General features: G+C 31.5%; 1 protein-coding gene across 1 annotated transcript in view; it reads right to left on the bottom strand.

The window, feature by feature from the left end:
* LOC111714167 (FMRFamide receptor) overlaps window positions 1–14,776 on the bottom strand; it is a 21,353-nt gene extending 6,577 nt beyond the window's left edge. The window contains exons 1-9 of the mRNA XM_023489220.1: window positions 14,722–14,776; window positions 12,625–12,695; window positions 11,493–11,553; window positions 9,347–9,397; window positions 9,218–9,306; window positions 8,441–8,526; window positions 5,855–5,925; window positions 1,588–1,708; window positions 197–285 (exon numbers count right to left, since the gene is read on the bottom strand). Of these exons, the coding sequence (XP_023344988.1) occupies window positions 197–285; window positions 1,588–1,708; window positions 5,855–5,925; window positions 8,441–8,526; window positions 9,218–9,306; window positions 9,347–9,397; window positions 11,493–11,553; window positions 12,625–12,695; window positions 14,722–14,759 (677 nt within the window). The 5' untranslated portion in view covers window positions 14,760–14,776. The remainder of the gene's footprint in view (window positions 1–196; window positions 286–1,587; window positions 1,709–5,854; window positions 5,926–8,440; window positions 8,527–9,217; window positions 9,307–9,346; window positions 9,398–11,492; window positions 11,554–12,624; window positions 12,696–14,721) is intronic.
* Window positions 14,777–16,141: the final 1,365 nt, after the last annotated feature.

Consider the following 16,141-nt stretch of genomic DNA (forward strand, 5'->3'; position numbering starts at 1 on the left):
CCCCTCCCCTCCATTCCTTTCTTGATTATGACTCATAATTTAACCCTAATTTGCCAACTCCACTAGCACCATTATTTAGTTTAAAAGCACTATATAGAAAAACTAGCCCCCCCCCTCCCCTCCATTCCTTTCTGGATTAAGACTCATAATTTAACTCTATTTTTGCCAACTCCACTAGCACCATTATTTAGTTTACCTTATTGCTTTGTAGATGGTTTTATAGAGAATGACTAAAGAACAGAGGGGGAGAAGGTGGAGAACAAATAGAGATACAATAGTGGAAACCTGCAAAGGGTTGATATATGTAATATAGTGAATTAATAAAATAGGTATAAAAGGAATTGAGTTTTTGCCATAAACTCTAATTTTCTAATCCTATAATATCTCGTAAACCTTAGATATTTCAAACTACGAATTCTGTTAGAATAAATATTTAAAGTTTGAACTATTAAAGGTTTAAACCATTTGGTTGCACAGATATGGGGATTCAAAAATTTGAGTTTGCTGCAAAAACTCAATTCCTTTGTAATGTCATTTAGATATCTGAACAATTCCTTTGTTATTTCATTTAGATATCTGAACAATTCCTTTGTAATTTCATTTAGATATCTGAACAATTCCTTTTATCTGAAAGATATTCCTGACCTTTGAGTAGTGACTAGTGAGTTCTGTGCATTAAAGGGAGTGACCGGCTATGCAAGGTAGTTGAACTGAGCATGCAGTGTTGTGGAAAACCTCTTTCGGATTCATTTGAGACATATTAAACTTTTTAAAGGTCCGTAAATTCCGAGTTTGAGCGCAAATTCGACGTTCAAAATTCCTACTTTGGGGGATGGATACGTTCTCAGAATTAGTTTTTTTTCATCATTAAATAACGACAACGAAAAATAAAATAAAAATTATACAGTAGTCTAATTAGATGGTTAGGAACATATTTCTCAAAAGAAATATGTCAATAAATCAATGCTAAAATCGATTATTTCGTTTTCATTATTATATTGAATTTCTAATTTTTATTGAATTTATTCGCGGATTTCTTCAAATCTGCGAATAAAATCATTGAAAATCTTTGTCAATAATGAGAAACCAGAATAATGAGAATATAGAAACTTATAATTGAACAAGATTACTTCTTTTCGATGATAAGATTAATTTTTATTTTCTCAACATGTTCCTAAACATAACGTCTGTAGTTTATTGTAGAACTTTTTTTACATTTTATGTCGACGTTATTCAATGATTTAAAAAAACTAATTCTGAAAACTCAGGATTTACAGATCTTTAAATGAACCCGAAAGACGCTTTCCACAACACTGCATACTCAGTTCAACTACCGTACATAGCCGGTCACTCCCTTTAATTTAGTTTTTTTTCGATTTTAGAACATATCTTCTTCAGGTCAAAAATAAGAACAGCGACAAAAAACGATCCAATGACAAACGTGATGTAATGATTATTTTTCATATATTTATATAATATTTTAGGATACAAATATTGCAACGTTCAATAAAAGCTATAACAGAATACAGTTTTGAAATGTTGAAAGTTTTATTACATCTAACTAAAATGATTAACACCAATATATACCTTTGAGTATGTTGGATCTGTTCTAAGGTGTGTAGGTTGGGGAAGATAATAATGAAATGTTTTGTTTCCATCCAACTCTTCTCTAGTATACTTGTGGGAAACAACTTCGTATTCGAAAAACCTGGAACAATATTGAGGTTAAAACTATAATGTTGAGGTTAAAACTATAATGTTGAGGTTAAAACTATAATGTTGAGGTTAAAACTATAATGTTGAGGTTAAAACTATTGTTTAATATCTGTGTTCACTTTCCTCACGGGCAGCCGTAGTACATTTGAATTTCCGAGCTGGGTCAACCTTTCCGGTCCCAGTTTGTACTGTATCGCCCGGACATTGGGTAAATAAAGCAGACACTCATAGGGCTAGCCGGTGCAATAAGATTGACGCGGTCAGACTTTAGGTTAAATTTACTTTTACTAAAGGGTCAGAGGTGCGTGTGCTGGCCGCCCTTTTATTAAATACTTTTTAAATATCTCTTAATGTTTGTTTTTTTGACGTTTAATGGACAAATTAACAGACATACCAGCCAAACAGTTATTGCCACAGACATGAACTAAATTAATCAGACTATAAAAGGGACAGTAAGGGTATCATCGCAAAATTGACCTTTGCCATCTGTGCTTGGAGGGTCACTTGAAATTATTGCTTTTCGAAGTTTCTTGGCTTACGGATTTTATTATTTTTTTTCTGATGATCAAAATATACAGAGTGTACAAATTATATATATTAAGAAACCTGAACAAGTTTTAAGTTTTTTTTTTTTACAAAAAAAGTTTTTCCTCATCAACTCAGCAGAACTTTATAAAGAAGAAAACTGCTAACAATAGAACTTTTTTGAAGATGATTTGTTATAATTGGTTTATTTTGTAAATGTTTTTCAACACACTTTTAAAAAAGTGTAATTTTTTGCAAAATTGTAATAACTTATCAACTAATCAAGTGAAATGGTTCTATTATTACAGTAAAACACAATTCTATATCTGTTTGTTTGTCCGTTTTTTATCCCATAAACGTCAAAACGGTAGAACCGATCTGGCCTAAACTTTTGTGTGGGACTTCACGTGCCCCAGGGAAGGTTTATGGATGATCAAAATTTCAAAAATTAGCATCCAACAAAATTTGATTGTCAATAAATTTTAAAATCCAAGAATTTATTTTTTTACTATGTATTCAAAGAGAATATGTTCATAATTGAAATGGGCGAGAAGCTCCATGAAAGCATACTTAGCAATGACAACAGGTTGATTCGTTTAGATTTAAATTGTATTCTGTAGAAGTTTGCTTTTATCAAGCATGCAAATCTGTTACCCTAGTTGAAAATAATTGAAAAAGAATAGATACAACTATTACAAACGTATTGGAAACTAGGCTTTTAGGGCGCTTCGCGCACATCTTCTATTTAAATTGTGAACATGTTCTTTTTGTTTACATTTTAAAACAAAGAAGAAAATTTTTTTGCAGATTTGAAAAAAAAATCGAGGATTTTCAAGAATTTAAAATTTTTTTACAAAATTAAAAACCTTTATTTTTTTATTTTATCATTCATAAACCTTCCCTGTGGTCACGTGATGTCCCACAAAAAGTTGGGCCCGATCGGTTCAGCCGTTTTGACGTTTATTGGATGCAAACAAAAAGACAAATAAAAACAGACAAGCCAAATTTATATATAGATTAATGTTACTGGCCCTTCTTCTTACTTTTATCATGATTTTATTTAAAATATCCTTATGTTCACGAACGGTTTATTAATTTTTTTCCTCATATTAAATTTCAGTTATCAATTCCTTAATAAAAAAGCTTTTTTTTGTATGCAACAAATTTAATTGAATATCACTAATCTAAAAATTATAAACTATGCAGGCCCATGCAGTAAAACCAGCTATTTACAAAGGAATGTAAATTTTTCCTATTATTGAAGATTCATGAAAAAGAAAAAATTTCTGAATAGTAACCAGATAGTAACCTGATAGTAACCAGATAGTAACCAGATAGTAACCATGTAGTAGCCAGATAGTAACCAGATAGTAACCAGATAGTAGCCAGATAGTAACCAGATAGTAACCAGATAGTAACCAGATAGTAACCAGATAGTAACCAGATAGTAACCAGATAGTAACCAGATAGTAACCAGATAACTTTGGTTTCCACATACTGGTGCGAAATTCAAAACTGGAGGAGCTACGAGGTCATAAAATCGTACAAGTCACAAAAGCTAAATTGCCGTGGATTGCAAGACTTTCGAAAACCGTAAAAATAGCGGAGATTTTCTTCAAGACCAATTTAGCTTGACCTTGTGATTACAAAAGTTTTATACAAACTTTTCTAACAAATTCCCAGATATTCTGAAAGTTTAGATGTAAAAGAAAGACTGATAATTGGCCTCCCTCTGCTAGAATATTTAGCTTCTTTTATATTTTTCCGTAAATGGGTTGAAGCTGTGCAGCAGAAAATTTCATTTCATTTCAATTCAATTTTATTTCATAAGTCAGTTAGGGAATCAGAAATCCTAGGTGAGAATAGGAATATATTAAACTATTATCTTTTTCATTTTTGAATATTTTTTCTTTGCACATATTGAAAAACTCAAAAAATTTATAAAAAAATTGTGGATTTTTTAAATTTAATGAAAATCGAATTTTGTTAAAGGCAAATTTAAGAAATTTGAGCAATCCCCTGGGGACATTTGAAATCCACCACAACATTTGGGCACGATCAGTTTAGCTTTTTTCACGTTTATATCAGTCTCCCCCTAACCCTGCTAGCAACAACACATCTCTGTGACTCTCTCTCTCCTAGCCTGATACCAGCTGACCCAGCTGTTGCTATGGCGGGGAGTTTAAAACACAAACAATGAGAACTACACATAAACTCTTTTAGTTTAGCTTTTTTGACGTTTATTAGATACCAACAGACAGACAAGCAAAGTATATATATAGATTGAAATTAACGTGTCATCGACAAAAATTGACATCATTTTATTCTCTTTCATTTGGATAATTAACTTTTTGAGAGACTTTATGCAAGACAATTTAAACTTATTCTGTTAGATATAAAGTTTTACTCATAATACCTGAGAGTTTTAGGGCAACATGCTAATCCTTATTTATTAGTTTTGTTTATTTTAAATAAAGTACTTAAGACGCTCTCTCAATGTTTTCAGCTTTCTTTTTTTGCAAGACCAAATATAATAAGGAGCCTCATCCAACGTGAAAAATTATAATTCAGAATTTTATTAGCTTGCAAGATATATTTAATATTTTTCTATTTTCTAAAAATCCGGTTTGCTCTCAACAATTCATTTGATTTTAAACTAATAAATAAATTTCTATGGCATTATTAAAAGAAAATCTAAGAACATTTTTTTACTGAATACCTTCTTATTTATATATTTTTGGTAAATTATGCTTAGATTTTGAAAAATGTACAGCTTTAGTAAAAAAAAAAAAGTTCATTTGATATATTAATGTTCTATTTAATTTCATTTTCAATTTCAATTTCAATACCATTTCTTTAACCAATTTGATTGAACTCCTACGAGCTTGTGCTACAAAAAGAAGTTTCAATGGCTAGCTTTGATCAAGATGAAAGTAAAACAATTTTATTTTCCAAACTTCAATTCAAATGGATCTAGTTTGTTTTGTTGATGTGAATAGAAGGAAAGTATATTTGAAAAAAAGTAAGTTACATAATATGTACTCATTTTCACTCAGGGCGCTTCGCACCCTCATTTCTGGACCCCACAAACTCCGAGCCAGAAACGAACTGAGGTCTTGTCGATAAATCTGATTTATCTTTGTAACCCAATGTCATAGACCTTTGATATAATTTTTTTTTTATATCTAACAATCTAAGTTAAATATATCAAAAGATTACACAATCAGGTTGCAACTATGAAGGGATTTAAAAAAAACTTGACTTTGTGGTAAGAACTCTGTTCCTTTATAGAATCCAATCATCATAACTAGACTTAAATTGAAAGTTTTTCACTATCAAACGTTAAACAGGAAATTCCGACGTATTTAACTTTTTTGGTACAATGCTAGGTCGAGGATTTTAAACTGAGAATATCATGAGTGCTAAATGTGATATATTTTTGCGTCATGATAGGATATTTTGGGCTTTATTATGAAGCATTTTTCTAATCTAGCTGATCATTTTTTTTACAATTTTTTTCCTAAATTTTTTGGACACATTTAATTTTTGGACCATAAAGAAAGTTAGAATTCAACTTATATATGAATAAATGAAAAAGGATTAAAGTCTCTACCTGGATATATTAAGAATGAAAGCTCCGGTTATAATGCTTGATATTATGATGAGTCCAGCATTCTCCATCATCTAGAATATTCAAGAATACTTGAAGGATTTCTACAAATATTTCAGAGGATTTCTTGGAATTTCTTTGATTTCAGAAATGGAAATCTCTGACTAGGAGAAAAGGAAACAGGTTTTTTGCGTGTTTATATTTGATTCTAGCAAAAAATTTTGAGTATTTCCTTCCTCAGACATTAAAAAAAATAATAAAGAAATATTTTGGATGATTCCAAGTTGAAATTTTAAAAAAGTGATTTTTAGAAAATTCAAAATTTAGAATTACATTCTCTAAAATATCAAGAATGATTCCAATTAGTACATGTTGTTTAGTTTAAAATATATTAAATTTTTAACATTTTTTAAAAGTATTATCCGATATATTCCAACGAATTTAGAGCAATATTTTTTAATTACAAAATTCCCAATTTCTTAAAGACAAAATATCTCCATTTCATATTTTTTGATTTTTGAATTTTTAAGTTTTGATGAACAAATTCATTCGTTTCGAAATTAAGTTATGTCTCAAGATTTCTGTATATTTAAAGTTAATTTATAGGTATTTTTTTTAAGTTTTAATCTAATTCCTGTTGCATTTTTTCACTGTAAATATGTAAATTATGACGTACAAAAAATGTTTTTTTTTGTGAGTTTGTACCAAAAAAATAACCTAACAAATGGAAATAGTTAGAGGCCAGAGCTGGGATCTTTTAAATGGGATGTTCTTAATCTTGATCGTTTAATTAATCTTCGTCTGGAGCTGTCAATCCAGGCACAACTCGTCAGATATAAATGTCAATCAAAACACAAACTCTTAACCGATCAATGCCAAACCAATAGGTACGATCTACTCGGCTCTGAATGTCACACAGGGACACAAGCGTAGCTATCAAACAATTAAGCTCTTAACCGATCAATGCCAAACCAATAGGTACGATCTACTCGGCTCTGAATGTCACACAGGGACACAAGCGTAGCTATCAAACAATTAAGCTCTTAATCGATCAATGCCAAACCAATAGGTACGATCTACTCGGCTCTGAATGTCACACAGGGACACAAGCGTAGCTATCAAACAATTAAGCTCTTAATCGATCAATGCCAAATGCCCAGGCAAGATCTCAGCTCGTCTGTTTCAACAAGGACCAAATTGCTTCTAACACCGTAATCAAAGCAGAGTCACAACCAACTATTGTGGATTTGCAAATATCTTACATGTTAAGTTTTTATATTATTTTTAATATTTCCAATATTAGCGCAGTTATATATTATCGTAGTTAAGCTAATCACAATATGAAGCTACAAGTTTTGCATATTTAAGGATTAGTTAGCTTTACATACCCTGTACAACGCAATTTATATAGGAATGTTCAAACTGTATTTATTACACTTTTGTGTGAATATTGTTAATAGTGACCGCTTGATCTCTGATCTCAGAACTAATTGCGTTGTGTATCTAAATTAAACATTCATCTCCATTTTGTGAAGAATAATTTCATTCCTTCGATATGAATTGACGGTTTTAATACTGCATGGGGATACCTTTAATTGAACAATTACGAAAAAAGTGACACCCACATTGGATATCGAGATCACTATAAGTGGCATTTCTTGGAACATTAGATATTAACATACTAAAAGGTTTTCTAATATCCTAAGTGAACATGAATGAAACATTAATACATTAAATATATATATATATACATGTAGATACTTTGCTTGTATATATCTGATATAAATATGTAGATGTAAAATGAATGGTGGAAAAAATATATTTTTGTTTTAATCATTTATACGATTTTTACAACACGTCCGAGAAAGAAGATTGAAGATGGAAAAAGTAAATCACATTGATAAAACAAATCCTATCATTATGATCAAAATATAAAAAGACAAATCCTTTTAATGGTTCTTCGTCTACAATCCATTTAATGGTTCTTTGTCTACAATCCATTTAATGGTTTCACGTCTACAATCCATTTAATGGTTACCCGTCTATAATCCTATTAATGGTTCCCCGTCTACATCCATTTAATGGTTCCACATCTACAATCCATTTTATGGTTCCACGTCTACAATCAATTTAATGGTTCCACATCTACAATCCATTTTATGGTTCCACGTCTACAATCAATTTAATGGTTCCACATCTACAATCCATTTTATGGTTCCACGTCTACAATCAATTTAATGGTTCCACGTCTACATCCATTTAATGGTTCTTCGTCTACAATCCATTTAATGGTTCTTCGTCTACAACCATTTAATGGTTCCCCGTCTACAATCCATTTAATGGTTCCACGTCTACAATCCATTTAATGGTTCCACGTCTACAATCCATTTAATGGTTCCACGTCTACAATCCATTTAATGGTTCCCCGTCTACAATCCATTTAATGGTTTTCTGCCTTCAATCCCTTTAATGGTTCCCCGCTTACAATCCCTTAAATAGTTCACCGCCTACAATCCCTTAAATGGTTCCCAGCCTCCAATCCTTTTAATGGTTCCTCGCCCACAATCCCTGAAATTGTTCCCCGCCTACCTGTGTATGTGGTTTACAGACGCTAAACCATCTCTCTATAGCAACCCCCACAGTAACATAGATAGACACCGTTAACGCTATCTCATCTACAAATAATATAATTCAATATATATATATTTATTTTATATCTACCATATATGCATAGATGTAATGACTAGGGGCAGCTAGTGATATTTTCCAGGGGGAATAGTTAAAATATTCGCGGAAAGGTTTAGAATCTTAGCCATAAATATGCTAATCTTTGCAACCTGAAGGCGTTAATATTGGGTTGCATTGATCGGATTAGGTAGAATAGATGACAGTGAAACGGCAGGTCGGTGTCACAAAAAAAATTAAAAAATAGTTAGGTACTTGTTTATTATTTGAGCTATTTGAGCTAAAGCTACATATTTAAAAAGCCCTAGAAAAATAAATATAGAAACATGTATGTATCGCATGTCAATTTTTGTCAAAAATGAATAAATTATTTTTAAACAATTTTCAGAAGAGTTTTTTCTTTAAAACTACTTTGCACCCAAACCATTAAAGGTCTAATATTTTTAATGAGGAGGCCTTGAAAAGTGAAACTAGGAACATGTATCACATTACCCTATCTTAATTCTAATAAAAATAGCGGAGGCCAAGTTTAAAGAATTAGCGCGCGATTTATGAAAAATAATTGGGTAAGTTGGAAATTTTAATAAATGTTTCTATGTTCAGCGATGCAGTTCAAATTCTTTATTTGGGTTAAAATTGTGAGATATTTCCCAAAAAATGTTAGATCGTCTAATAATATACCTAGAGGAAGAAGGATAGGAACCAGCCGAGGAGCAATTATTAGAGAATACACTGTGGGGAACAGACGGGGTAGAGAGAACAGGACAATACTGAACATAATAAAAATAATAATAATAATAATAATAATACCTGAGTATGACACAAAGTGAGTCTGACACTAGGAGGGACATAATCAGCTCCCTAAATATTTATTGTTTTTAAAAATAATAAATTTTTACTTTTTTTCTGGTACATATTTCAACTTTAACCAGCCATAAGCCTTCCCTGGGGTCATGTGAGTTACCTCAGAATGTTGAGGCTCGATTGGTTTTCCAGTTTTAACATTATTGGATACAAACACCCTTACAAGCAAAGTATATATATAGATGTTTTATCTTTAATTGATTTGCTCTACTAATTTATAAAGTTTATTGATGACCTCCTCTAATGTACAGTACGTGCATATGTGTACAATGTACATGTATTGTAAGAGGATTTTTAAAAGTTCTCTTGGAGGATTACATCAGATACAGAATAAAGAGGATTAAATAAAGGTTCATCATGAAAATGTAAATTAATTTATGCTTTTTATGGCAATGTATGCACACTGTAAACATCGGAGTGTAATATCTAAAAATTAAGAATCCAGGAATCTTGACATATTTTTTCTATACTATTTAAAATCTTTGAATAATTCTGTTTCTCAGACTAAGTTGAATTTATTCCTGTTTTTGAATCATAAAATTAAAATATTTTAATCCTCTAATTCATTAAAAAATTAAAATACCTGAAATTTTTCTTTTTTAATGGTTGGAACTAACCATTAATTAAATGACTAGAAAAAGTTGGAACGTGCCCAGCCCTACTCTTTGGGCCAAGGTGACCAATCTGACTAAGTTTTTGGGTGGGTTTCATATCCAATTTTTCCAGTTTAGTTTTAAAAACATGCATTCATTTTATCATATACAAATCTTACACATATGATATCTGATAGCTCCAAAATACGTGTAATCCTAAAGCTATTCCTTTGTTACCTTTAAACAGGTAAATATAACATTTTTTACAATTGCGGAAATAGGAAAAAAAATACATTAATAAATTCATATTAATTTCATCACTCTATCATGTAGTAAATGCCCTACTCCATAACGGTTTCCCGAACAAGTATCTATCCAAGTACAACTCAGGTTCTTTTGACTATCAATGTCAACACATGGCTACAATCCTGTGATACTTATCAATGTCTTAACTAGGACACAGTCCACACAGCTACACTCCCGTGGTCTATCAACGCCACTACCACAGGGCGCAATCTTGTTAGCTATCAATATCAATCAGAAGCTCGTAACAATCAATGCCAAATCAATTGGCACAATCCACACGGCTGCACTCCTCTGGTACTTAACAATGTCTCAACTAGGACACAATCCACGTGGCTTCCTGTTAAATATAATACCACTACCACTGGTAGTGATCTCGTTAGCTATCAATATTAATCAGAAGCTCTTAATAATGAATGCCAAATCAAAAAGCCATGATCCTCAACCTGTTTAGCAGAACAGGGATAGATTACTATCTCGCAGTAAACAGTACAGAGTCTCTATTGCAACTAAGGTATATTTCTTCATTTTAGATTAGAATTGGGTCTTTAACAGCGTAATCACAAGTTATGCACTGTAATATATAACATAGTTAAATTTATTTCGGAGCCTTTTCTGTAAAAGCTAGAATTCTCTTCTTAAAAGCAGTTGCTTGTGGTTTTTAGGAAAATGTCAGAATTCAACAATTAAATTTTATATTTTGGATATACCTGAACATTCCCTTTAAATCTAATATTTTGGATATACTTGAACATTCCCTTTAAATCTAATATTTTGGGTATACCTGAACATTCCCTTTAAATCTGATATTTTGGATTATACCTGAACATTCCCTTTAAAACTGATATTTTGGATATACCTGAACATTCCCTTTAAATCTGATATTTTGGAATATACCTGAACATTCCCTTTAAATCTGATATTTTGGATATACCTGAACATTCCCTTTAAAACTGATATTTTGGATATACCTGAACCTTCCCTTTAAAACTGATATTTTGAATATACCTGAACATTCCCCTTAAAACTGATATTTTGGATATACCTGAACATTCCCTTTAAATCTAATATTTTGGATTATACCTGAACATTCCCTTTAAATCTGATATTTTGGATATACCTGAACATTCCCTTTAAATCTGATAAATTGAATTTTACCTGAAGAGTCCCTTTAAATCTGATAAATTGAATTTTACCTGAAGAGTGGTTTCAGACCAAGATCATGGATGAGTAGAATATAGAACATAACACTGTTTCCTGAAAGCAAAATATAAACAGAGATATATCATTGGTCTATAAGAATACAATAGCAATTATAGCTTTTCTTATTAAATAGAACAGAAATGTTCAAAATTTCATCAAGTCGGATAAATTTGATTTCTTGTAAATGAGCATAAAATCAAATCGAAATAAGCCAAGAGGAAAGCTGTGACAGTAATGTTGCATAAATTGACCTTCTCCATCATGTCTAGTTCAGTGTGATTGCTTAAATACATTATGATCCCCCATCCATTAGTTTTCCAAGTACAGGTTTTAGAATCAGTCCTGACACATTTTTTCATACTTTTAACAACATATAGGCATAGCATTATTACAATAATTATTGATTGTTGGAAGTTCTTTGTAAATTGTAGAGGGTGAGTTTAGACTGTCCATGTATTTTTTAAAGGATACAAGTGTTTAAAAGGAGAGGAGAGGTAAGACAAGAAGAAATAATATGTATAGAAGAAAATCTTAATAAGCAATGAATTTTAAAAGCTTTTAATTAGAAGAGGTTCCAAGAAAAGCCTAATTACATATTATGTACGTGTAATTACGAAGAAAGTAATAATAACCAGTTTCATTAAAGATCTAATTAGTATAAATACAAAGGTCTTTGCATAATTAGCCAAGATAGTTTTAATTAGCATACTTATCTAGGATAGGTCTAATTAGTATAATTACCTAGGAAAGGTCTAATTTACCCAGGGAAGGCCTAATTATTATAATTACCCAGGAAAGGTCAAATTAGTATATTTACCCAGGAAAGGTGTAATTAGTATAATTACCAAGGAAAGATCTAATTACTATAATAAACCAGGAAAGGTCTAATTATTATAATTACCTAGGAAAGGTCTAATTAGTATAATTACCCAGGAAAGGTCTAATTAGTATAAATAACCAGGAAAGGTCTTATTAGTATAATTAGCTAAGAAAGATCTAATTATTATAATTACCCAGGAAAGGTTTAATCAGACTAATTACCCAAGAAAGGTGTGATTAGTATATTTACCTAGGAAAGGTCTAATTAGTATAATTACCCAGGAAAGGTTTAATTAATATAATTACCTATAACTCCAATGCCTCCAACGATGGGTATAATGACACCTTCAAGCCAGAACTTACATTCATAAACCAACCTTAACACAATAAGGGGACTGTAACCGTAACTTCAATTGAACCTTGATGCAAAGATGGTAATGTCCGATTTACAATGGTACCCTTGAAACTTTAATCTGATCTAAAATTTGGAAGATTTTATTACTTGAAAAGTGTTTAACTCTAATAATCTCTCCATTTCTGATCTTAAAAGCAAGAAATGCGCAAGTCACTTTCACAGAGAAATCGCAAATGAAAATAAACAGTTTAAAGAAACAAAAACATGGATATCTAATTCATTCTTGAACAGACAAAGCTTTTAAGGTTACCGTTGTAAATCGGGCATTGCCATCTTTCCATAGAGGGTGACTTTAAATTACGCTTACAGTCCCTTTAAGGAAGTTTAAAAAGACTCTTTTTCAAAGAAAGACACAACGAGATGGGGGATTCTTCACATCAAATACTAGTAGAATATCCTGCACGTGGATCATAGGCTTAGATAAGGTTTTATTAATCCCCCCCTCCCTTAGACTCCTGGGGGGTAATTCCACCCCCTTTAGACTCTTTGGCTTATAAGTATATCCTTCTAGTATCTTAATCTCCATTCTCCATTTCAATGATTATCAAGAAAGGAAAAATATGAACATTTGTTTTGGCGCTTCGTGCCTCATTTAATTCAATCACTGTAATCAAAGTAACAAAGATAAGTTTTACCAAAAATTCGATAATTTATTGCAATAGCGTACTAGTAACATATTTTTCACTTAATCCAGCGAAATTAACATATTTAAACTATATTTAATATAAATCATGAATGGGGTTCTATATTGCCTAGGTTGGATTCTATAAATTTACCTACCCCCCCCCCCCCAGGAAACTGTTAGCTACGCCTACGACGTGGATTCAACTGTCACGGGCAAATAAACTAATTAAGCTATATCCAGGATGATTAAAAAAAGTGTGATTTGCGGCGCCCGGTGCAAAATTGTACCGTGCAACTCTCCTGTATGGTGTTTTTTCAATATTTTTGAAAATTTGTAATTTTTAAAGATTGAATCAAAGAATCACAAAATATTCTAAAAATTGTAAGAAGAAAATTCGCAATTTTCAAGTTCTGTTCTAATTTTTTAGGAAAAGTTATTTAAATTTTTAAGTTCCTTTTTTCTTAGTATATTCTAAAGTGTTAAATATACGCCATTTAGGAGAGTTGCACAAAAAAGATGCAATTTTGCACCAGGCGTCGCAAATCACACTTTTTTTTTGACTCACTCTGTAGTTTTACAGAGAATATTTGTCATTTACAGGTAGTGATGGGCGTCGTTTTTGAGAACAGACGCAATTTTTTTTGTAAACGATGGTGTCGTTCAGAAAAAGAAAAAAATGGACGAACAACTTTAATCAAAAAAACATACGAAAAAACGAACGATTTTATATAATACGAACGATTTTTGAACGATTCTTTCGTACAAACCTTTCAAATAAGAGTTTTTCGAACACTTATACTGAAAGAAAGATTTTATTGAACAAACAATTTCCCTGTACAAACGATTTTACTGAAAGGACGCTTTTATTGAACAATCATCCAATGAGAAAACGATCGAAATAGATGGTAAATGAACGATAATTTTGAGAACGAACGATATCATTTTGTTTAATGATTGAAAAAAAAGAACGAAATGCGCAGTTAACGAACTTTGAACGAACGAAATAAAAGGCATAACGCGCCCATCTCTATTTATAGAACCTCCCTATTGATAGAATTATATGCATTATAGGAAAGATTCAAAGAGAAATAATTTCGCAGATATTTTTTCTTAGGATAGTGTCTCTATGTATATAGTAGATAATCTAGCTCAGTTTCTTTGATGTGATGTCTGATTACAACTCAAATACTCCTTGACCGATTTTCCTTTAATTTTGATTGGGGAACTCGTGAAATCCACGGAAATGTTCTAGGTTGAGTAGGTCGACTTTTATGCGAAGAATTTAACCTCCAGGCAAAACAGGGTTGGCGAGCTAATCTTTTCGGAGATGAAGAAGAAATTTTAGACAGTTAAATTATTCCACCTGTTGTAAAAGTCAACCGATTCCTCGGAGGTGTTCATTGTGATTCTATTAAAATATATCATAAAAACCTTGCTTCTTTGTATGGGTATCTGTATCCAATGAACGTTAAAATGGCTGAATTTATCAGGACCACATTTGTGGCAACTACCATAACCACAAGGCAGGTTAATAAAAATAGACTTCCAGAGCGGTTTTTACCCGTTCTCTATAATAACCATTTTAGCTTTGTACACCGTGGCCCCCTAGGCTGCCATTTTACCTTGTAAATATAGTAAACAGATTTTTCTGTTAAAATTTGCGCATTTTAAAAAATGAAATTTCCACATTATTTACGGGCAAAGTTTGTAGTTTTTAACCTATATGAACTTTCCCTGAGGTCATATACGTAAGCTACCACAACAAATTTAAAACGACCAACTTTATTACGCAAAGCGCCCTGTAATTTGTTATTTTTTTCCAAAAGCCATAATTTTTACTGAAGTACCTATGTTTGACCTAAGTTTAATTACAAGTAGATACAACAGATCATAGAAACATGATTCTCAATATTTTTTCCTCATTTTTGATACTAGACTTACAACATGCATCTGTTCACCTCTGTACTTTAAGCGGAATTTCCAAATTAAAATTTGTTTGGTTTCAAACTTTTTGAAATTTCCACCAACCATAAACTTTCCCTTAAATTATGGTAGGTCCCACAACAAACATAGAATCCCAATAGAGTTGAATAGAGTCTACACGGTTTATGATCTGAAGATCAATTAGTTGAATAGAGTCCACACAGTTTATGATCTGAAGATCAATTAGTTGAATAGAGTCTACACAGTTTATGATCTGAAGATCAATTAGTTGTATAGAGTCCACACGGTTTATGATCTGAAGATCAATTAGTTGAATAGAGTCTACACAGTTTATGATCTGAAGATCAATTAGTTGTATAGAGTCCACACAGTTTATGATCTTAAGATCAATTCGTAGAATAGTGTCTTTACAGTTTATGATCTGAAGATCAACTATTGTTGAATAGAGTCTACACAGTTTATGATCTGAAGATCAATTAGTTTAATAGAGTCTACACAGTTTATGATCTGAAGATCAATTAGTTCAATAGAGTCTACACAGTTTATGATCTGAGGATCAATTAGTTGAATAGAGTCTACACAGTTTATGATCTGAAGATCAATTAGTTAAATAGATTCTACACAGTTTATGATCTGAGGATCAATTAGTTGAATAGAGTCTACACAGTTTATGATCTGAAGATCAATTAGTTGAATAGAGTCTACACGGTTTATGATCTGAAGATCAATTTGTTGAATAGAGTCTACACAGTTTATGATCTGAAGATCAATTAGTTGAATATAGTCTAAACAGTTCATTATATGAAGTAGAGTCTACACCGTCAGGCGCTTTATATGCA

The sequence above is a fragment of the Eurytemora carolleeae genome, unplaced genomic scaffold (genome assembly GCF_000591075.1).
Source record: "Eurytemora carolleeae unplaced genomic scaffold, Eaff_2.0 scaffold149, whole genome shotgun sequence".
NCBI classification, from domain to species: domain Eukaryota; kingdom Metazoa; phylum Arthropoda; class Copepoda; order Calanoida; family Temoridae; genus Eurytemora; species Eurytemora carolleeae.